We start from the raw sequence: 22,446 nt of genomic DNA, 5'->3' as shown, positions 1-22,446 counted from the left end.
TGGCCAACAGACCAGATTCTAGATGCTTGGGTTTGAACCCCAGCTCTGCCACTTACTTCCCATGCGTGATTTTGGATTAGTTATTTAATCATCCTGTGTCAAGTGGTAATAGTTGCTAGGGTTGTTATGAGGATTACGTGACTGAATGTAAAACATTTAAAGAATAGTGCCTAGCACATAAAAAGCACTATGTACACATTTGTTAAATGAAAATTGTGATAACTGATCATGTCACTAAAATGCCTCTGGAATTTCTAATTCAGTGGGTCCCATAAGCTTTGGGGAGCGAATTCACTGAGAGAAAACAGTCTTTTTTTCCTCCCCTTTTTTTTTCCTTCTTTATTCTCCTATCCCCCACCCCCCCAACCCCACCCCCTGCCCAGAGTAATGTATTGTTTCCTCTTTATATTAAAAACTATTCTCTCTTTCCGTCTGAGCTGCCGACATGCTATCCAGACTGAGGAAGACCCGGAAACTTCGGGGCCACGTGAGCCACGGCCACGGCCGCATCGGCAAGCACCGGAAGCACCCAGGAGGCCGGGGTAATGCTGGTGGCATGCATCACCACAGGATCAACTTCGACAAATATCACCCAGGATACTTTGGAAAAGTTGGTATGAGACATTACCACTTAAAGAGGAACCAGAGCTTCTGCCCAACTGTCAACCTTGATAAACTGTGGACCTTGGTCAGTGAGCAGACATGGGTAAATGCTGCCAAAAACAAGACTGGAGCTGCTCCTATCATTGATGTGGTGCGATCGGGCTACTACAAAGTTTTGGGAAAGGGAAAACTCCCAAAACAGCCTGTCATCGTGAAGGCCAAATTCTTCAGTAGAAGAGCAGAGGAGAAGATTAAGGGTGTCGGGGGCGCCTGCGTTCTAGTAGCTTGAAGCCACATTTGAGGGCGTTCATTAAATGCTAACAAGTGCTTTTCCAAAAAAAAAAAAAAAGGGGGCGCCTGGGTGGCTCAGCTGGTTGGGCGACTGCCTTCAGCTCAGGTCGTGATCCTGGAGTCCCGGGATCGAGTCCCGCATCGGGCTCCCTGCTCAGCGGGGAGTCTGCTTCTCCCTCTGACCCTCTTCCCTCTTGTGCTCTCAATGTTTTCTTTCTTTCATAAGGAAACTCAAAAAATAAGTATATGGGAGAAAAAAGTGCACAGGAAGTTTAGTGTCATCATAATTATCATGATAATTCTGGTACGTCAGTGGAAGAAATATAAAAAGTTTCGATAGGAAGTGTAGGATAATGAATGTAACCAGGATTTCAAATATACCTTCTAAGCCCCTTTGAGGAATCAAAATGAACCCAACACCAGCTTCTTTGAATACAGCTCTGCAGACACACAGTCCTAGAAACCTGCAGTTCAAACTACCCCCACGAGTCTTAAAAGTAGAAATTCCTTTGTATTTGTCCTATTGCTCCCTTTGGTCCCCGGGGAACGCATTCTTTTACTCTCTGCCTCAATTTTATTTTAGTACTTTCTTTTTGTTTCCTCTGGTTATTATAGTCTCTCACACTGCATTAGAGTTTACCTCTAACCACAGTGGAGTTCTTCGGCTTCTTTTGCGCTTTTGATACGGAGGACTAAGCTTTCAGGGTCCAAAAGGACTCGCGATCATCTTGCGACCGCTCCCTGTGTGTGCTCAGGCGAGCGGGGGTAGGGGGCGCTTCTCTTGCCCGCTCACCTCTCTTTCTGCGGAAATCTTCCGGCCTTTTGTGAACGCGTTTCTTTAGATCTCTCTCTTCTTTATCTTTTTTCTTCTATTGCTTATTATCTACGAGTTTCGCCTCTTTTTCTCTGTAATCTCCCTCTCCCCTTTCCCCCATAGAATACACGTTCCTTCACTTTGGAGTCAGAGTAATGGGTGCTTGAAGATCTCCATAGGCTCCGCGTAGCTTTTAAATACGGTTCAAACGTGCTCGGCTTCAGGGTTCTCCGCCTGAGCTGTAGTGGCGTTTTTCCCCTCTGCAGTAACACATGTCAAAGAAAGCAAGCCCCAGTGTGTGTCCATATATGACTTTAGAACAGAGAACTGCCTCGTTCGGACGCAACGTTTGGGGAACCCTGTCCACTCCCACCCCCGCGTGCTCCCGCCTCCCCCTTCCCCGAGGTCACTCGCGTGCAGAACGCGATCGCCGACTACTCCCGCTCTCGTCCGGACTTCCTTCTGGGAGCCTAATAAACCTGGGGGAAGTTTAATCATTCCGCAGCGAGCCTGGCTCTCTCACTGGGCATGCTCAGTGGCCGGGCCCCGGTCGGGTGGTGAGTGGCTGTCTTGGGCGCAGGGCTCGGGTCGGCGGCCGCTTGGGCTCGGCTTCCAGGAGTGCGGGCTGGCTACTGCAGCCCCCGAGCCGGGAGCCAGACGCGCCCGCCGCCCCCGCCCCGACGCAGGGCCCCGCCAGAGCCGCGTCGTTCCGGAACCCCGGGCCCCCCAACTTCGCGCCAAGTTCGGAACCGCCCTCTGGGGGAGCCATGCAAATGACGACCAGGGACGTCCTGCTAGAAATGGACCAGGAGGAGGAAGACGACGACGACGGGGATATCGGTGAGCGAGGGGTTCCCCGGCGTGGGCCGGCGCCGGAAGAAGTTGGGGACTGCGCGTGGGCGCCGCACCCTCCTCGGGGGTCGGCTTGCGGGGACCCTCGGCCGCTCGGAGGGGCGCGGGCGCCGGCGGACGGGGAGGAGGGAGCCCGCGCCGCGGTTCCGGGGCCGCAATGCGGTCGCTTCGCGGCTCGGCTGCCGGCGGGCCGGCGCCCCCGTGAAGGCCGGGGAGGCGCGGGGCGCGCACGGTCTCCCGAGAACAGCGTCTGGGCGGGCCCCGGCCGCAGGCTCTGAGCAGTCATGCTAGATACAAGGGAGGGCTCCGCGCGCCGAAGTCTTGACTCAGAAGCAGCAACTTTTGGGTCATTTCCTCCCCCTCGGACCTGCACTGGGGATTCCGGAGGGCGGCGCAGGCGGGGAGCCCACCCCGGTTCGGAGAGCAGGGGTGTGACCCACCTGCATCCGTTGTAAAGTGAAAGAAAGGATCGGCTCCGGGAGGGAGGGTGGGGGTGGGTGGGGCGCCCCGGGAACCGATTTGTGGCCGCGGGTGGCGGCCCGGGATCCTGTTTTTTCAGCCGCAGAGCCCGCGGGGGCAGTGATTGGAGGAGTAAGACGTAGTCTGGACGGCCCTCAGGACATTTCTACAAGTCCAGAGGGCCCCTGGAGCTTGGTGGGCCGGGTCTGGGGGTGGGGGGTGGAAGCCAAGCCTGGGTGTTATCATTTCTAGTTAGAGTTTAAAATTGCAGACAGAAAGGAGGGAGAGCTGTTTAAGAGTAAAACAACCACAACAATCAAAAGGGGTGGGAGGAGGTGGGGAAGGGGAAAACAATTGGACAAGGGAGACTATCACTGTCAGGGAATGATGACATACTGGGTCCCTCCAGAAGACTGGCAATTAAATTACCGTGCTGGTCTGTTCGGAGACGCTGAGTCTGTTTCCTGCACGCCAAATCAGTTTAAAACATAGCAGTTCCTGCTCATGTCCTAAAGTCCTGTTTTTCTCTAATAACTTTAGAAGTAACTTAATTTTAGGAGCTAGGTGTGGTTTTTACTTTATCATTTCCCCCCCAGCTGTATTGAGACACAGTTTACATATAACGTTGTGTAGTTTAAGACGTACAAAGTACTGAGTTGATACTTATATGTTGCAAAATGATTACCACGATGGCTTTAACCAACACCTCCATCACCTCACATAATTACCATTTCCTTTTTGTGGTGAGAACATCTGAAGTACACTCTCTTGGCATCTTTCAAGTACAGGATACAGTATTGATTATAATCACTATGCTGTACCTTAGATCCCCAGAACTTGTCTTATAATGGAAGTTTTTGTGCCTTTTGACCAACATCCCCCCCCCCCCCATTCTACTATTTCTGCGAGTTCAGCTTTGGTGGATTTCACCTATAAGTGATGTACAGTAATTGTTTTTGTCAGACTTATTTCACTTGGCATAACAGCCCTCCAGGTTACATCCGTGTTGTACCAAATGGCAGGATTTCCTTCTTTCTCATGGCTGAGTAATATTCCATTGCCCACATGCAAGGGTGAGGAGCGTGGTCAGGGGTGCGTATGGTGGTGGTGATGATGGTTATATATATGCACACACACACACATCCCCACCACATCTTTATTCATCTATACTTGGACAATTAAGTTGTTTTCATATCTTGGCTATTATAGGCTCTGCTCACTTATATCCAAAGAACTTGATAACTTCCTTGTTGACCAGGAACAAATTGAATAGAGGGGCTTATACTTCATGATTTAGCTTTACCTTTCATTCAGTTGAGAACAATTTATTAGATGGAGGGAGCCAATAGTATTCTTTTTTTTTTTTTTTGTTAGAAAACTGAAGCTCACAGGTTGATCTGTCCAGCTTTTTGTATAGCTAGTTAAGATTCAAACCCAGGCTTTCTGACTTGCAAGACCTGTGTGCATTAGTCCACTTTCCACCTGGTCACTCAGCTGTCAGATAATGTATAATGCTGCTATTTATCAGGCTTTACTGGTAAATCATGATTATATAAAAATGTAAATCATAGGAGCAAACTTTAAAAAAGTTATAATAAAGTAGCACAGTCTGTTTCATAGGAATATACTTAAAAAAAGATTTGATTTATTTGAGAGAGTGAGGGAAAGAGAAGGAGCAGGGAGAGGGGCAGAGGGAGAAGGGCAGAGGGAGAAGCAGGCTCCCCACTGAGCAGGGACCCTGATGTGGGGCTCGATCCCATGGATCATGACCTGAGCCAAAGGCAGATACTTAAGCGACTGAGCCACCCAGGCGCCCCTCATAGGAACATACTCTTGTTTGTTATGGTGAGGTGTTACTGTTTATATTGAGTATTGTAAATAAATAAGGATAAAACCCAAATGGAAATCAAAGTAAGCTAGAGACTCTGAGCTTTGTTTATTCCACTGTGCCATCAGTAGATCTCAGTTTAGAAAGAAAACTAATTTGGTCTAGTCTATGTTTACCAGATAAGGCGTCATAAAATTTATCTTAAGTGTGTGGCAATACGTTCTTCCTATTTTTAATTACAGATGTAATTTATGCTGGTTCTATTGAGTCAAACTGTAACTATGTTTAATAAAATGTTAAATATCTCTACTCCTCCTTCACTCTTCCCTCCACAGGCCACTGATATTGACACTTTACTGTGTATAGGGGTCAATTCAACATTTTATGTCAGGCAACTAATAGCAGTTTTTGGTTGTTATACAAATTCAGTGTGGGTTGCACTGATTTTATAACAAGCGCAAATGTTTAGCATGCCAATAGAAAGTTTGTCATTGTAAAGTAGTAAGTCTTTTTATTTATTTTTTTTTAAAGATTTTATTTATTTATTTGAGAGAGAGAGAGAATGAGAGATAGAGAGCATGAGAGGGAAGAGGGTCAGAGGGAGAAGCAGACTCCCTGCCGAGCAGGGAGTCCGATGTGGGACTCGATCCCGGGACTCCAGGATCATGACCTGAGCCGAAGGCAGTTGCTTAACCAACTGAGCCACCCAGGCGCCCCAGTAGTAAGTCTTTTTAAACGTTAGCAGAAGTAGGCTGATGGTATATAGCCTTTAACAAAATAATTATAATTTCCAACTATGGGAGAGGAGGTTCTGGTGAAATGAAGATGGTAATTTTAACCTGTGCCTCTGGTTTTATAATGCAGAGCTATGTTAAAGCTGTTGGCTAACATATTCCTCCTAGTACTGGATTGTCATTACTAATAGTTGTATAATTTAAAATCCACTCAGGTACTGAAGATGTCTGTGTAATTCCTCTATAAATATTAACTTTATATTTCAGAACAGTAGAGTCATTTTTGACGTAGTTCCTGGGTAAAACATCTATCATCAGCTAATTTGCAAAACAGAAAAAGAAAAACTTTTAAACTAGATGTGGTCCCCGGTTATAAGATATAAATGTTTTGTGTACATGTACGGAAGGGTGCCCTGTAGTAGACTGGGATTTAGGGCCCTTCTTTTTTTTTTTTTTCCTACCAGTGGGTTTCTGCTTACTTTTGAAGCACTGTTTGGTGCTTTACTTGTAAGGATTGCCTCCTTGTTTGACATGAACCTGACTAGAGAATCAAAGATGGTAAATCTTACTATGAGCATCTTTTCCATATTTGCTTTACTCAGGGCCACCAGAAATTGTGCCCAAACATTTGTGAATGAGGCACCTTGTTGGCATGAGAGCATTTTTGTAAAACACCCCTTATTTTCTAAATCAGCTCAGTAACCAAATGCAGATGTGACACGTAGGCAGTAGTGGCAGGAAATAGGTGGCTTTTAGCCCTTATGCACTGTGCTGGTGCTGGTGGAGATCACACGTCCAGGCAGGTTCTGTGGGCCTGGTGTGCAAAAAAGCGTTCTTGGCTGCTCTGCCTCCAGGACTACCCCCCCCCCCCATTAACCAGTGAATAAAATCCACCATTTCTTCCTGTTCATGTAGAAAATGATAGAAACATCTTTTATAGCTAAGATGTAGGTAGTATATTTAGTGTGCTGATTATTTATTTATTTATTTATTTTGCATTTCTATGGTTCAAACTTTGCTGAGAGAGGAAAAATATTCTCAATAAAGAAGGGAATTATCAGGAACAAGTCAGATGGTAGAGGCAAAAAGGTTTTGTTTCGATGCTTGGTTGGTTGCTTTGGGTTCCCAATCTGTTTATGGTAGAATTTACTCTCTGATCCCCACAGCTGATGGTCATGTCATTGGTTGGGGGGGGTGGGGGGCACAGTGTGGGCTAGAGGCCCATTACCCCGGAGCTGTGACGGTCCAGCTGTATCTTTCAAGTGCCTTTATTGGCTCCTTTTTTGATGTCACATTTTTACACAGACTTCCTGCACAAGATTTCTCCCTACAAACTTTGTTTAATCACCTGCAGATCTGAGTCTAGCCCCAGTTTTGCTTTATTCATATTAACTGAGCAAACCTTCTGTGCTCGGTGCAGGATTAGGTGTGGGGCTGGGTGTTGGGAGCCTAAAAATGAGTGAAATGCATCTCTTGGGCATGGGGAAGTGGGTTCCGTGGAACCAGCCCCTTGCAGTAAATGCCATTCTTGAGGTATGTACACAGCCATGGGAGGAGGTGTGGGAGGCAGCTTCCCAGCAGAGATGGCTGGGCTGGGTGCTGGAGGCCCAGGCAGGTGCGGTGGCAGGGAGGGCGGAGGGAAAGTCAGAAGTCCCATGGAGTTGGCTGTGGTGGAAGGGAGCAGCCCCAGGGCTAGGGAGGCAGGCAGGGGCTGCACCGGGAAGAAGACTCTGCATGTTTTAAGGATTTGGGATTTGGAGCGCCTGAAAGATTCTCAGGAAAGGAGTGATAGGATCCAATTTGAGTTAGGATAGATCTCCCTGGCAGCACGTTGGGAAATGGGGTGGAGAGGGAAGGTGGTAGAGGTAAGCCTTTCTAGGAGTCAGGTTTGGAAATGCCTGCAGTGGCCATGGGAATAGAGAGGAGTGGTCTGAAAGTTTAGGAAAGAGGTGACATCTCCGAGGCCTCAGAGACCCATTTGCTTCCAGCAAACAGCAACACTCTTGGACTTGAGCTGAGTGATTAGGTGGAAAGTGGTGGCAGGTGTCAGGAGGGGAGACTTTTCTATTGTTCCAAGAAGTCTTACACTTTTCTCCTCTGCTTTGGCTCAGACCATTTCCAATCCTTGCTCATACCAGACTTAGCTCCTCTGTTTTTCAGTGGCTCACTCTCCTTCCAAGCCTGTCACAAACCTAGAAAGCTATTACTGATCCTCATTGCCCAAAGTGCCCACCAATAAATTGTCACACCCCTTATTTTTCTGTTCTACACAATTAGCATTCACTTTGTATTTTGTCTTTGTTGTTGATCATGTTGATCCCCACAACTAGAGTATAAATTTCTTGGGCACCGGGACTAGGTCATTTGGATCTTCTATAGATGATGCAAAATATCCCACACATTGTAGACATTCACTGCTATAATTAAAAAAATGTTCTCTTCCTCATCCTCTAACATATAAGTTCCCTGAAGGCAGGTGTCTTGCATGCTTTGTGTTCCACGCTATGCCCCTCATGCCTGGAGTGGTGCTTGCTCTTCAGTAGAAGCCCAGCAGATCATTGTTGAAAGACTCAATAAGTGAATTGCTCTTTTTAAATAGTTTGATTAACGCTATGCTTAGGTAGTTTTATGGCCCTACTAGAATTCTCTTCTGTGGCACCTTGAGAGTCCCTGTTATCTGTTGATTGTACGTAGTTTATCAGGTACTCTCCTAGGTTCCAGGGTCCTTGACCTCCCATACCTCACTATCTAGGGAGGAGGCAGATACATGAATAGACAATTGTGGTAGTCTGTGATTAATGCTGCAATCAAGATGTGTGCCAGGGTGGTGGTATCAAGGAGAAAGCACGTAATCTTGCCAAGGGGACTGTTCAGTTGCAGTGCTTGAACAGCCCTGGAAGGGATCAGAAATAGATAAGTGGGTGGGGTTAGGACAACGATGTGTCTTGAGTATTCCCAGATGTGATTTCTCAAGAAATAAACTTTGATGCTGTCTTTATTTGCTGTGGCAAGGGAGAGATAGTATCTACCAGGAGAATTGACAGTTAAAAAACAAAACAAAGTGAACTATCCTTAAAGTCTTTCTCTTTGAGTATAGTTTTGCCCCCTCTTATATATATATATATACACCTGTTATTTTCAATTTCAAATGCTCAGTCACAATTTATCTTCGGTGTTTTAACTTTCAAATCAAAGAAATTGCTTTCTAAAGTGTTTCTCATCTCCTCTTATAATGCCCATTGTTCTTTTAATCTGACACAGACATAGCTCTAAAAGAGTTCCACATAACCCCTTTCTTTTTTCTCAAGTGGTTGCAGTATTCACATATGTTGATTGCAGTACATTTTTTTTTTCCTTTTGGAAACCAGTAAATTTAGACCAAAAGCTCCCGTGAAGGTTTCTGTCAGAGATACTGTTTAAATTCGGACATTCTTGAAGGGAGGTTATAATACATTATTAAGAATCTCATAATCCAGCTTTCAGTTGAAAGATGGTCTTAAACTTTCCAAGTGGTATTTGTAGCCGGTTAGATTAAGATGATTACGTTTTAATAAGAGTTTCCCCTCTAACTTCAGGTTTTCGTCTGTTATCATACTTATCAGTTTGTGTTTTGTATTCTAGCTGATACAAGACATCTTAAGGCAAAGTTTATATAGCCTTTGAGAGAGAAGTGCTATCGTACTCACCTTTGTACTGCACAGCCTGCATATCAAAATGCTTTTCACATAGTAGATACTCAGCAAACATTTGCTAAGGGACAGTTTTTTAGATTTTAATGGAAGCTTTGTATGCCATAAGATTAAAGCTTGATCTGCTTTTGATGTGATGTAGTCAGGGCTGGGTCTGTGTGAAAGTCACCAGTTTAGAACAGAAAAACATCATTTCCAATTACCTTCAACCAAGGAAATGTACTTCTTGACTGATAACTCCTATGTAAAGATAGAGATTGTGAGAATTTGATACAATCAACTGATTGTCTTAAGTCATTATCGTCATTGTTATTATTGCTTTTCCTTTAGTTTTGCCTTGCTCTGTAATACTGCAACTAAAATTAATTAGAATCCATCCCAAGAAGCAGCCAGTTTAAAAATACAAGATGAAAATGTCAACAATGGAATAGTGTGGCTATGTACCAAAGAGCAATTCAAATATTCCTTAGCCAGAACATCAGATGGAGCATTTGCATGAAAGATAAGTTGAAGGGTTAATAGGCAACTTTCTCTGCTGTGGTATTTATTACTGCCCTGGCTACATGTCTGAATACTCACTGAAAGAACTTGCTGCGATAAGTTAATTCAGTAGCTAAAAATATGAGTGAAAGAAAATATATTCTTTTGTGAAGTCCAGATGTTGCTTTTATATTTAATGCTTTTAATCTAGGACATTGAAACTCTACTACTTCCCACATAATTTAAAAATACAAATACTTGAAATTGAGGGAAAAAGGATATTGATCTTTAAAATTATCTTTTTTATAATTGTAATTTTAACTTTGGTAGAACTTTAGCCATAGGTCAGTCATGCAAATAGATGTTCTTTCACAAAGTACAATTATGCAAATTATAGGCTTGTTTATAAAGCTTGTTTTATATAAACTAAGATTGTGTTGACATAATTGAGTTTTTTATGATTTCTCCAGACATTCTATCGAGATATTTAAAAGATAATCTTTGGCTTTGTCACAGACAAATTGATGGCTAAATTTTTCTTGTGGCATCACATAGACACAGCCTTGAGCATTTTTTTTTCTGATTTGTGCTTAGTTTTTAAGAAAAATGATTCCCCACTAAATTGTAAGCAAACATTATACACCCTTCTTACATATAAAACTCATACCTTTAACATTATTTTAAAAGTTTGTTTATATAATGATTTGAAACCATTGCATTCATTTTTGTATCATTTTATTTCTTTCTGCTGTTACTTATTAAATAAACAAGCTCTGGATGCTTTGTTTGTGTAAAAGATAAGATCCCTTTTCTAAAAAAAGAAAAAAAAAAGAAAAAAGAAAAACGAACAGGCAAAACCCACCATTGTTTCTAAGTGAGACAAGTAATAAAGAAACAGTATAAATTCATTGATCATAGATGCTACCTGGGAAAACTAGGAGATTCAAAGAGAGGGTGGGAAGTGAATCCCTGATGAGGGGGCTGGGGAGGAAAGACTAGGGGAAGGCGGTGCTGATGCAGAGCAGGGCCAAGGGAGAGGAACGGCCGGCTGTCAGAAGACCCGAGTTTGCGGTTGGCTTTGACATCTAGAATCTGTTACCTGAGGCCAGTTGATTGGCTTCTCTGAGCCTGTTTCTTCAGCCTGGTGGGGTTGCTAGGAGGATGCCAGGTGTCTGTACAGTGCTGAGTGTGGGGCCTTTCAGAACACTCCACAAGTGGTAGTTACAATGTCACCATCCTAATGAATTCATGTGTTTAAATGCTACTTCTTTCATTTTTTTTTTAAAGATCTCACCTCATTTTATTTTAATTCCAGTGTAAGAAGTGGCTACTCTTCACCTCCACCATCTCTAAGTCCTCTCCCCTTCAACACTGCTGTGTGTTTTGTGTTGCTCGTGTCACATCGTGTGTTTAGGAGCTGCCCACTAAGTGTCAGGTTAAGGATGACTGTGACAGGGGCTATGCTGCAGACATGTGTGTCTAAAGATAAAGGAGGTGAAGAATAGCATGTGGTTTCTGCAAAGAGATAATTATTGTGTGTTCCTCCCCTCCCCCCCGCCCACCAAACAGATCTTCAGACAGACTGACAGTGTTTTCCAAATTCCAGGAAACCTGCTACAGGAGGAAACTCTTTCAGGGAGTCTTAGCAAAAGATCCTAAGAGCTGACACTTAGTGGGGCTCCCAATCAATGGCTCATAAATGTAGAGATTGTTTTTCCATCAGTACTACCTGTGGCTTATCCCATTCTCTCAATTGTTGTCAGGCAGTTCTTGCCAAAGTATGTGTGCTCCCATGTGTCATCAGATAATTGTATGTACAAGACGTGGGGAAGGAGACATTTAAGTAAGAGGTCAATAGCTTTTATTACCAATTGAATATCATAGGAGAACAGAGGAGAGGAAGATCAATGTTGAGATGGTGCTCCATGCTTCCACTATTACTACTGAGACTGGGAATGTGGAGGATGGTTCAGAGATGTCTGCCATTCAGTGGAGGGGGGGCGGTTGGGTGGCGCGTGGTGGCCGTGATTGTTTACCTGACACTAAGAACCCCTTTGACTTTACATCCTTCCCATCACCCCCATTCCAGTTCTTGACCATTGTGTGTTCAGGCAGGCAGTTTTGGCCCCTCATTCTCTCAACGACCTTGTGTCTCTGAGACAGGCCCCCCTGGGCCACCTTGTTATTTGAGCGCACCCAAACTCCATTCTTGCATCTGCATCCATGTGGGTCTGAAGGGGAGGAGGAGACACCCGCGCCTGAGCTCCCCTGTCGGAGAGATCCACTCTCTCCCCTCAAAGTCCTGGATGAGTGTAGGTCTTAGGGATCAGGTGAAAAGTGCTCTTTTCTTGAGGTTTGGATCTGCAGGGGAAAACCCGAATTTGATGAGAGATACTTATACCAGAGATTTAAAGAAAAGGATGACTTTTCCCTGTGTTGAAAGATTATCTCCACCCTCTGTCATAGTTCACCTCACCTTACCTTGGCCAGGGATGTGGATGGGCATCCTGTACTGTGTCAGGAAGAAATGGGCCTCTCTGTTGGCCTGTGGTCCTTTTTATTTATCCCTCATTGGCTCCTCAGTTGCCCATCATTCTCCTCAGAGTTCTTCATCTGACCTCTGTCCCCGTGTTTTCCTCAGACAATTGCCGGAGGTAGAGACTACCACTGTTTACACTTCAGTTTTAGACAGATGTGATTCAAATTCTAGCCCACACATTCAAGCTATGTGACCTTGAGTGATTAACAGAACTTACCCCTCCTCTCTAAAATTGAGCTGATATTGGAACCTACTTCAAGGATGACTGTATCAAAGTGATGTAATTAAAAAAAAAAATCTTGCTTTGCAAGGTTGTGGTACCTGATACAGTGAAGGCTCTCCGTAATTAGAAGCTAATGTTAATATTCTGGGTAGCAGTTTTTACCTGTATCTCAGCCTAGATTTACCTCTTCTGTTTTTCACTAGAGGTTTTATCTTTCTTCCTTCCATGTGTATAGCTCATTGTTAGTCTTTGTCTTTTTCATTAAACTGTGAGTATCTTGAGAACCGTCACCTCATTGAGCAGCATAGTGCTTGGCACATGGTAGGAGATCAGTACGTTCTTACTGAACGAGTAAATGGATGAGAGATTTTGATTATTGAAGGACTGTGGTAGATTGGGAAGATAGGCCTTTGTATATAGACCAACCCTTGGGTAGGTTTTTATAACTTTGGAGCCTTAATTTCCGTATCAGAAAAATGTCATAGAGGTAATATAGAAAGGGTAGTGATACTTTATAGAATTGTTATAAGGTTTAATAATGTTAATATATAAAAGGACAAGGGGCAGTTCCTGGCACGTAATAGGCCAACAAATAATGGAGTCATTTATGAAACAAGCAAAAAATGGAGAAATACAGTATAAATGACTGGTGTAACTTAAGTTAGATTTTTCTAACCTGTTAAAAGACATGAATATGATGAATAGAGCGAAATGATAAAACTGAAGACAAGAGCACACAAAGAAATCGTTACCTTTATGGTCTGAATTGTTTTGAGTTTAGTGATATAAATAAATTAATGTCTACCTAATTTGCAAAAATAGGTATATGAAATGGCATTTTTCATTTTGTGTGTTTGAGGTTTGGGAATGATTTGCCTATACCCGATTGTTAGAACTTAAATACCACCAGGCCCCCTCCAGCAGCATCAGCCCTAACAAAAGTTAGATGTCCCATTCCATTTGGGTAGATCAAGGCAAAATGAAAGGAGGAAGGCTGTTTTTATCCCTAACTAGAGTTAAAATTATTTGCTTTATAGTTAAGTGTTCATAGAAGCGACTCTGCAATGAAGTGAAAATTTCATCTTTTGGTTACTGCAGTTCTTGTTGTCCATGGATTTTAACCCATATTCCAAATTGCCAGACTGTCTTCATATTTCCCTCCTCCATTTAAATAGCATTTAGTACATATGGGGTACTTGCTTCTATAACAAGCACATTGCAGCTTACAAATCATAGAGGAGATGTGAACATTTCTAACAGGCCTTGTCATCTACTCTAAGGGTGAGCAACACAGTAAACGGCTTTTGAGCAATGGGGTAATCATGGTTTTCCTGAGAATTACAGCTGCCTAAACTGTGGCTAGTGGCTTGTTTCATACTCCAAGATACTTATTTTGAAGAGTTCAGCCACAGTCTTGACTAAGTTATTTGGCACACACACAAAAATCCATTTAAAGCTGATTGTGGAATTTGCTACTAGTGGCCTTCATAAATCAGGACCGTTGCTTTTTAAAAAGACATGTGCAGAGGGACTCCCGGGTGGCTTAGTTGGTTAAGCGTCTGACTCTTGATTTCAGCTCAGGTAACAATCTCAGGATGGTGAGATGGAGCCCTGTGTCAGGCTCCACACTGAGGGTGGAGTCTGCTTGGGCTTCTCTCTCTGCCTCTTCCTCTCCCCTCCCCCTCTCCCGCCAGCCTGTTCCAGTGCTTGCTCAAGCTCTCTCTCAAAAAAAAAAAAAAATGCCTAGAGGTTTCAGTGAGCTCAGAGCACTGGATTAATAGTGTCTTCGTGGTCTTTACTGAAGACCTCTTTTGGGTCATGTACTATTTAAAATCTGAGGATAAGAGAACCGGAGAAAGAGAATTCCAGCTTTAGTGAAGCTTGTTTTCTAATAAGCGATAAAGTAAAAACCAAAAACGCGTGCAGAAATCCGTTCATTTACCTAATGACTGTTCAGCACCTTCTGCGTGCCAGGCATTGTGCTCTGTGCGAGGAATTCAGCAATACACGAGGCGGAAGTGGCCTCTGCCCTCAGCGAGGAGGGAGGACAAACATGCCGACAGATCGGTAGCAAATTACATGTAAAGACTGTGGAAAAAAGAGAAACTGAGCCAGGAGAGTACAGCTGAGAATAGAACTTGGGTATTTCCACAGCCAGTTCAAGGGGGTGGCCCTCGCTGGAGGACGGCTGACAAGTGCAGCTGTTCTTTTCGTAATCCTAAAAATAACACGGCCTTAAAGTGTCATCTTTAAAAAGTAGGTCTGTTGAGAAGGATCAAGACGTACATTAGATTCATGTGTAAAGCGCCACAAATGTTTTCAGGCTCGCAACTCCAGTTGTGCTGTGCAGGGCCAGCCCTTCGCGAGGAAGCTTTGTTTATTTGGATTTCTGCAGCTGTTAATGCACTTTCGAAGTGAGCAAGTAGCTCAGTCTATACAGTGCTGTGCCCCTGTATTCCTTGGTTGGTTGGTCAAACCATTAACTGAGTTGGAAAGCCACAGAACCCGGTAGGTCACCCCCAGCTCCCTAAATTCTTCCTTTGTGGCCCAGTGTAGTATTATAGTCCACCTTCCTTCAGTTAATGATGGGGCTGAGAGGTTGGGCTGTGGCAATTCTGTGCAATTTACCCCCTGTTGACAGAGGAGGAGGAAAGAGAGAAGGAGCAGGTGCATCTTGTCCCCCTGGTCCACATTTTCCTCTGCTGACTTGAATGGGGCAGGGAGCTAGCAAAGGGCACTTTGGGTTTTCAGCCAGGAACTGGTTCTTCACTCTTCCTGCCCTGCTTTGCTGAGGCATATGGCTCATTGGAAGTGACTGACACCACAGGAAACCTGGTGTGCCCCCTCAAGGACTTTCCTCTTGAGAAATCCCAATACTAGAGAGTCAAACTCTAGAAGTCCTTAATAGCCAAAGTACCCTGGTAATAGAGTAATGGTGAAGATGCAAATTAAAACTTGTTTTGGGGGCGCCTGGGTGGCTCAGTCGTTAAGCGTCTGCCTTCTGCTCAGGTCATGGTCCCAGGGTCCTGGGATCGAGCCCCACATCGGGCTCCCTGCTTCACGGGAAGCCTGCTTCTCCCTCTCCCACTCCCCCTGCTTGTGTTCCCTCTCTCGCTGTGTCTCTCTGTCAAATAAATAAAATCTTAAAAAAAAAACAAACAAATTTGTTTTGTTTTCAGTTACTAGGGTAGAAAGAAATGGATGGAAATTCTGTTTTCATTTACTATTAAAAAAATCCTGTTTCCTTTCTGTGTTGGGATCTTTCATACATGACTGAAATCCAGCAAGCAATGTGATTGTAATATTAAACTTATTGTTTTAGTCATTGCATCTCATTCCTTCCAAATTGGGAATATTTTCTTTATGAATACCTTTGAGATCAAGTATAAGAGATACTACCATTAACCCTTTGCCATGCTTTTACCTGAACCCTCTATTCTTAGTAATGTTTATTTAGTTCTGTGGTGTTATTTTAACATTGAAAAGTCATGTTTTACATACAGTAAAATACAAAGTAAGCTGTTCAGTTTGTTAACTTTTGACAAATTTTATGATCATCACCCAAAACAAGATATATAGAGGACACTTGCATTGCTCTTTCAAGTCACGCCTTCCTCCCCCAGTCCAGGTGAACGGTGAATGAATTACACGATAAATTGGTTTGCCTGTTCTTGAGCTGCCTGTAAATGGAATCCTGTAGAATGTAGTCTTTTGTGTGCCTGGCTTCTTAGCATCATAGTTTTGGAGATTTATCCATGTTGTTTTGGGTATCAGTCGTAATCCAGTATATTTTATATATAAGAATATCTGGAAAAAATTTTGAATTCAATCATGAAATAGTACATCTCTCATAGGTAGCAGCCTAGTAATACTTAACCTTTTAATTTTATTTTTACTTTAATGTCAGATTTTTTTTGGTCTCAGTTATTTTTATAACCCCTTTAGCAGTTCACACAATGCCTTGCCTGTAATAGGAAATCAGCAAATGTTTTCTTAAGATGGAAGGGAATGTGTGAGGAAAAGTAACTCCTATCTCATTTTATAGAAATTCAGATTTTAATTACCGTGCTGTGATTGTGCAACATGACTGCCCGTTCATTCTGAGCGTTAGCCCACTGACGATTTTACTGATGAGCATGGTACCTGCCCGAAGTGGACATTTGTGGAGGCTTTCCTTCCATGCAAGCAGTTCAAGCATAATCATTTATTTTTTCCAAAAGCTCAGCTCTTATTGATGTTTTTTACTGGTAAAAATATTCTAAACAGAAATTATTAGCCTCATTTGGTAACTGAAGAGCTCTGAGAACAGAAAAGTAAGGGGGAACCTATCCAAAATGAAGGAGTGATTCAGTGTTGGTGCATGATATTAAGTTCCAAAATATTTGTTCAAGCACATGTGTTCCAAGTTCCCAGAGAAGTTACTGATGCTGACGTTATTTCCCTTAAGGATGACTCATGATCTCTTGAGTCTGGTTTCCACTGGGGTTAGTCATCTTCATGGCTTGGGTTAAAGCAGGCTTTCACTCTGCCTGGATTCCAGGCTTCACAGACCCCACTCCCCAGCCTCCACCCCCAACCCTCCCTTGATTCCTATCTCCTGGCTCAGCCACACAGCAGTCTTTGCAACCAGTTCTGGCTCCAGGCAAGAAGGATTTTAAACTTTAGCATTTAGTAGCAGTCTAGCAATAACCTTGTGTTTGTGTTTCAGTTTTGATCATTTGGCCTGCCCTTTTCCTTTTTTCCCGCAGTTGCCCAAACTCCTTTCTCAGAAACGTGCTTAGGACCCCAGTCTCTTTATTCTTCAGGTCCGGTCTTACTCAGCAATGTCTTCTAATTGCCTTCTTGCCCTGGGTGTGAAGTCCCCCCCACCCCCACCCCCCACCGGTGGCGCTCCCTGCCCCTGCTTGTGGCCGACCCTGATAATGGCCTGCCTATGTCCCCAGATTTAGTAACACAAGCTCTACTTCTGGTTTCTTCTTTAGCAGTTATACCAGTGGCACCTTCAGTCTTGGACCCTGAATTGTGATCAAAGTGCCGTATTTATTTTCAGGCCGCTAACTTAGTCGTGGCGCACTGCCTGCTCCAAGTAGGGCTGTGCGTAAGAGTGGGATACAGTTTCCTGCAGGAAGAGATAGGAGACTTCACTTCAACCTGACACCTGAGAAGGATCAGGTGTTTACTGGAATGTGGGGAAACCACCTCCCGAGCAGTAGAAATCAGTGCCTCACATGGAACAGTTCTATTCAAAAGCAGTTCCAGGATGTTGGTGAGTGACCTAGTTGAGCAGCAGGGTGTCTGAGCAAAGCTTGCACTCAGCAAGGAGTGCTGATGGCTGGAGCTGTAAGCCAATCCCCCCAGTCTTCAGTGTGGAAAATGGATATTTTCTTAATCTTGTGCATATACTTAAAAAACTCCCCTAGTCAAAATTTCCAATTTGAAAATGTGCTGGGAATCTCACAAGTTGAGAACCACCCGTCTTGCCTTTTCCCTTCTCTAGCTGCTGCTGAGGGTGTTCCTGAACTAGCCTGCCTGTCTCTCTCCACCTTTCTTGGTTACCACATCCTCTCTCAGGTGGCCTTCCTCCCTGTCCTGGGTGTATTCCCCAGCACTTGGTCTGCCCTTGAGGCCAACTTCATCCCGCCCAGGCAGGCAGGCTCCAGACTGAAGATCTTTACTGAAGGTCCCATTCTGGCTCTTACCAGGTCATCCTGTCTTTGGAAATGAAAGGCTGTGTATGAAGAGAAGAGGGATCTCATCTGCCTTCAGAGAGGGAAATTAGTTCTAGGTGAACACACAGCCCAAACAGGCCTAATCTTGTGACACAACCTAGACATCGGTTTAAATTTTTTTTTTTTAAAGATTTATTTATTTGAGAGAGTGAGAATGAGAGAGAGAGAGTACATGAGAGGGGAGAGGGTCAGAGGGAGAAGCAGGCTCCTCGCCGAGCAGGGAGCCCGATGTGGGACTCGATCCCGGGACTCCAGGATCATGACCTGAGCCGAAGGCAGTCGCTTAACCAACTGAGCCACCCAGGCGCCCACATCGGTTTAAATTTAAAAAAATTTTTAAAAAAGTGATAAGTGCTGTGAATAGGTAAACCACAGGGCTTCTTGTCCAGTTAGAGCTGGTATGTGCCACTGCCATTTGCTTTATTAAGCTTTATGAGCTCTTCAAAATGGATTGAGAAAGGTTCCCTCTGAATTTTTTATTTTATAAAATAAGCAAGGTTACAGTGTTGCACATGCCTTTCAAAAAAACTCTATTGTGACTTCTGACTTTTAATCTGCAGCTCATGTAGAAAAGTATATATGAATCAGTATTTTACCTATGTATGTAGAAAATCCATCACCTGTGACTTCTGTATACCATGTTAATTTATTTGTCCACTAGGAGTGAGAAATAATTTAAATAATAAATTATTTGTGATCAATTGCTTTGTAACATTTTAAAGCCTATGTGCTTTTGTACGTAGGCTTTAAACATAGCCTACATAGGAGTACATAAACATAGTGTACATAGTAGTCACCCTGGCCTTGCATTCTGAACTTTTAAAACCACTTTCTTAGCGTTGCCCAGCCAGGACTACTTGGAATAAAGCATTTAATTTTTTTTTTTTTTAAGATTTTATTTATTTATTTGTCAGGCAGAGGGAGAGGGGGCGGAGAGAGAGAGCACAAGCAGGGGGAGGAGCAGAGGCAGAGGGAGAAGCAGGCTCCCCGCTGAGCAGGGAGCCCGATGTGGGACTCGATCCCAGGACCCTGGGATCATGACCTGAGCCCAAGGCAGACGCTTACCCAGCTGAGCCATCCAGGTGTCGTAGCATTTAATTTTTTTATGTATCTCTCTCCTGAGTTTAAAGCAGTGATTGAATTCACCTGCTTTTTGGCCTTATTGAGATGTTTGTAGATAAGTCTTTAATTACTGTGATTAATTACTGCCGGTTAAATGGGAGAGACTCAGACAGTACAATTGCCTTCTCATTTGTAGCAAGTTACCCTTTGTCCTTTGTTTTATAGAAATAACTACAAATACTTTATATAGTATAATAGAAATGCTATACACAGCTTTCCTGGGAACTTAAGCATTGATGGGAACGGGAAATATGGTAGTAATATAAAAATCATATTTGATTTTTGATGACAGAATAGTAAAGGTTTCTGTTCATGTTCTTCATGATTCCTGCCTTATTTTTATTATAACCATTAGAAGGTGAATAGATGAAAGGCTTTTTTAAAAAAGATTTTATTTGTTCATTTGAGAGAGAGAGAGCACATGAGAGGGGGGAGGGTCAGAGGGAGAAGCAGACTCTGCTGAGCAGGGAGCCCGATGCAGGACTCGATCCTGGGACTCCAGGATCATGACCTGAGCTGAAGGCAGGCGCTTAACCAACTGAGCCACCCAGGCGCCCGATGAAAGGCTTTTTAAAGGAGAAAATCTGGGAGGCATCTTTGAGGAGACTTGTGGGTGCCTTAGGCACAGAGGATGTCCTTTTTGAGAAACTGACCAGAAATATGCTGGTCATTCCACAGCTGTTTTCCGGATCGTCCAAGCACTGGTACTACATGGGTTCTTAACTTGGGGTCTGTAGGTCTTCATGCTTCCTTGGGAGCAGGAGAGTTTCTGAATCCCCAGACTGTATGGGAACTGTGTTCAGTTGCATATTTACAGGTCTCTGGTGAAGAGAGTCCATAAGTTTCATCACATTCTTAAGGGGCTCCTTGATCCAAAAGGACTGAATTGCCAGTTCCATAAAAACTGAGGCAGTTACAATACAGATTTCACGAGTTAAGGTTTGTCAACTGCACGGTGGTATAAAATTGTTAACCCACACTGCTGCCTTTGAAATTAAAAACCTTTCTTTTCCTGTACTGGCCTCATCAGCAACCACACTGATAATTCCTAAGGTCCACCTGCTTTGCAGTGTGTGCACTACAGTGGATTTCCTTAGGTAGTGGTGTTGGGAAGAAGACCAGAAAAGGAATAGAGAATGTTGTGATTTTTTTTATATTTCTTGACATGTGACTTCCTGTTTTATTTATTTATTTATTTATTTATTTTATTTTATTTTTTAAAGATTTTTATTTATTTGAGAGAGAGCGAATGAGAGATAGAGAGCACGAGAGGGAAGAGGGTCAGAGGGAGAAGCAGACTCCCTGCTGAGCAGGAAGCCTGATGTGGGACTCGATCCCAGGACTCCGGGATCATGACCTGAGCCGAAGGCAGTCTCTTAACCAACTGAGCCACCCAGGTGCCCGTGACTTCCTGTTTTAATTGGGAATCTTTGGTCATTGGAGACAGAAACCCAAATCGAACGGGCTTAATAAAAAGGGAATTTATTAGTGTAATAACTGAAAGGTGCAGAGGTCGTTTGAGCTGCAGGAGCCAGCCTTGCCCTCGGGTTTCGGGGAAGCTCTCCTCGTTGCTAAGTGGCAGTGGTGGTTTCGTACCTTTTAATCCTTTTTCACCATGCTGTCCCGGGGAAGAAAGGGCTCTGGTGATTTCTACTCCCTAGAAATCTCAGCAGATAGCTCTCATGGGATTATAGACTGATCCCTGAAATTGCCATTATAGACCTAAACTGCAGGGATTGTGGAAGTTACTTTAGCCGCATAAATGACAATGGGGAGTATGCACACTTCCATTGAACTTATTATCGTCTAAAACCAAAGTGGCAGTGAAATTTGTGTCAGTTCAGTGTACTGAAGTGTCATGTTTTAATGTTCATATAATCTAATAGTTTTATGTTTGCTTTTCTTAATATAAAGATTGGCGACATCAGATATGTTCTATTGCTCTATCTTAACAACAACAAAAAAACCCCTGATTTTTGGGGGGGCCCTCATTAGGTTGGTGGTGTTAGTGGCTCTTTCTAGAAAAGTTATGGCTAAATCTGCTTTCACCCTGTTTTTTTTTTTTTTAAACACAAATGTTTTTCACATATTTCTCCAGTATAAAGCAATAGAAAAGGCTGGTTTGGCAAGGGTTTCTGATGTTAGCATGACTAAATGGAAATCTTTACTCTGCTACTTACTGTTTTTGCAACCTTCAGTAAGTTGTTGAATCTCTCAGCCATTTTTTCTTATTATAAAGATAAAATGAGATAAGGTACTTAAAGGACTTAGTACAGTGCCTGGGATTAGTAGCTATATTAGCCAAATTATGCAAGTCTCATGATTTCAAATAAAATTATTATAATATGTATAAGAACTTAGTTACAGGCATTCATGAATGGGCCTATTGCTAATTACTATGCCTATGGAATGAATCTGTTCATTCATTCTATTTTGCATAGATTCTCTTGGGTAGGATTCTAGAAGTTAGATTGACATTTTAGTCAAGAAAACCAAGAATATTATTAAGTTGACAGACATAGCTGCATTAATATTACTAATAAGCATTACTTGTGTTACTGAATTAGGTCTGAAAATATCAAGAGGGAAATTAGCTTAAAGCACTGAATTTCTAAGTCTGTCTGAGTGTAAGTACACAGTACGTCTTTAATTGATTTTATTCCTCAGGTGACTTTATTCAGTTTATTCTGGGGCTCAGTCTTCATAATTTTATAATATGAATGAATAAAAATGAATATAGTCATTTACCTTTTATAATAAATAGTTCCAGTCAGAATTGTTGAATCAATGACATTCTTTAGAGCCAAGACTGAAACCTATTGAAAGTTTACTTTGTGGTTTTTGGTTTTCTTGCACTTTCCAGTGTAATCCTTTCTGAGTTCTTCAGGGTTTTTTTAACCTGGGTCAATATAGTGTCTGAAATATTTCTACACTTGGGAATTCAAGTCAAAATAAACATTGCTGTGAGGAAAAAGTAATGGGACCCAGGTTGCTGGGCCTTGAAAAAGAAAGCTGCTCTCTGCTCTAATAATGCAAAGAGTCCAGCTGTGGAAATGGGTATAGAGAGAATCTTAGTGGATTTA

At 43.1% G+C, this 22,446-nt stretch overlaps 2 protein-coding genes across 5 annotated transcripts in view; both read left to right on the top strand.

The window, feature by feature from the left end:
- Nucleotides 1-428: 428 nt before the first annotated feature.
- On the top strand, nucleotides 429-936 carry LOC118357371 (60S ribosomal protein L27a-like). Its single transcript, XM_035729354.1, has one exon. It carries the CDS (start codon nucleotides 446-448, stop codon nucleotides 890-892), a length of 447 nt encoding a protein of 148 aa, XP_035585247.1. The 5' UTR covers nucleotides 429-445; the 3' UTR covers nucleotides 893-936.
- Nucleotides 937-2,124: 1,188 nt separating this feature from the next.
- Nucleotides 2,125-22,446, top strand: part of ANO6 (anoctamin 6) — a 186,251-nt gene continuing 165,929 nt past the window's right edge. For 2 of the 4 annotated variants that reach the window (XM_027592751.2, XM_027592749.2), the window contains exon 1: nucleotides 2,125-2,548. In XM_027592751.2, coding sequence (XP_027448552.1) covers nucleotides 2,476-2,548 — 73 coding nt within the window. In that variant the 5' untranslated portion in view covers nucleotides 2,125-2,475. The remainder of the gene's footprint in view (nucleotides 2,549-22,446) is intronic. The other 2 variants (XM_027592753.2, XM_027592750.2) reach the window with 1 other exon arrangement.

This window comes from Zalophus californianus, chromosome 9 (assembly GCF_009762305.2).
Source record: "Zalophus californianus isolate mZalCal1 chromosome 9, mZalCal1.pri.v2, whole genome shotgun sequence".
NCBI classification, from domain to species: Eukaryota; Metazoa; Chordata; class Mammalia; order Carnivora; family Otariidae; genus Zalophus; species Zalophus californianus.
The sequence above is the reverse complement of the archived record's forward strand: the minus strand, read 5'-3'. Positions and strand labels throughout refer to the sequence as shown.

Bases quoted from the DNA above. Each gene is read 5' to 3' on its own strand.
- LOC118357371 (XM_035729354.1), top strand. From the start codon at position 446: ATGCTATCCAGACTGAGGAAGACCCGGAAACTTCGGGGCCACGTGAGC.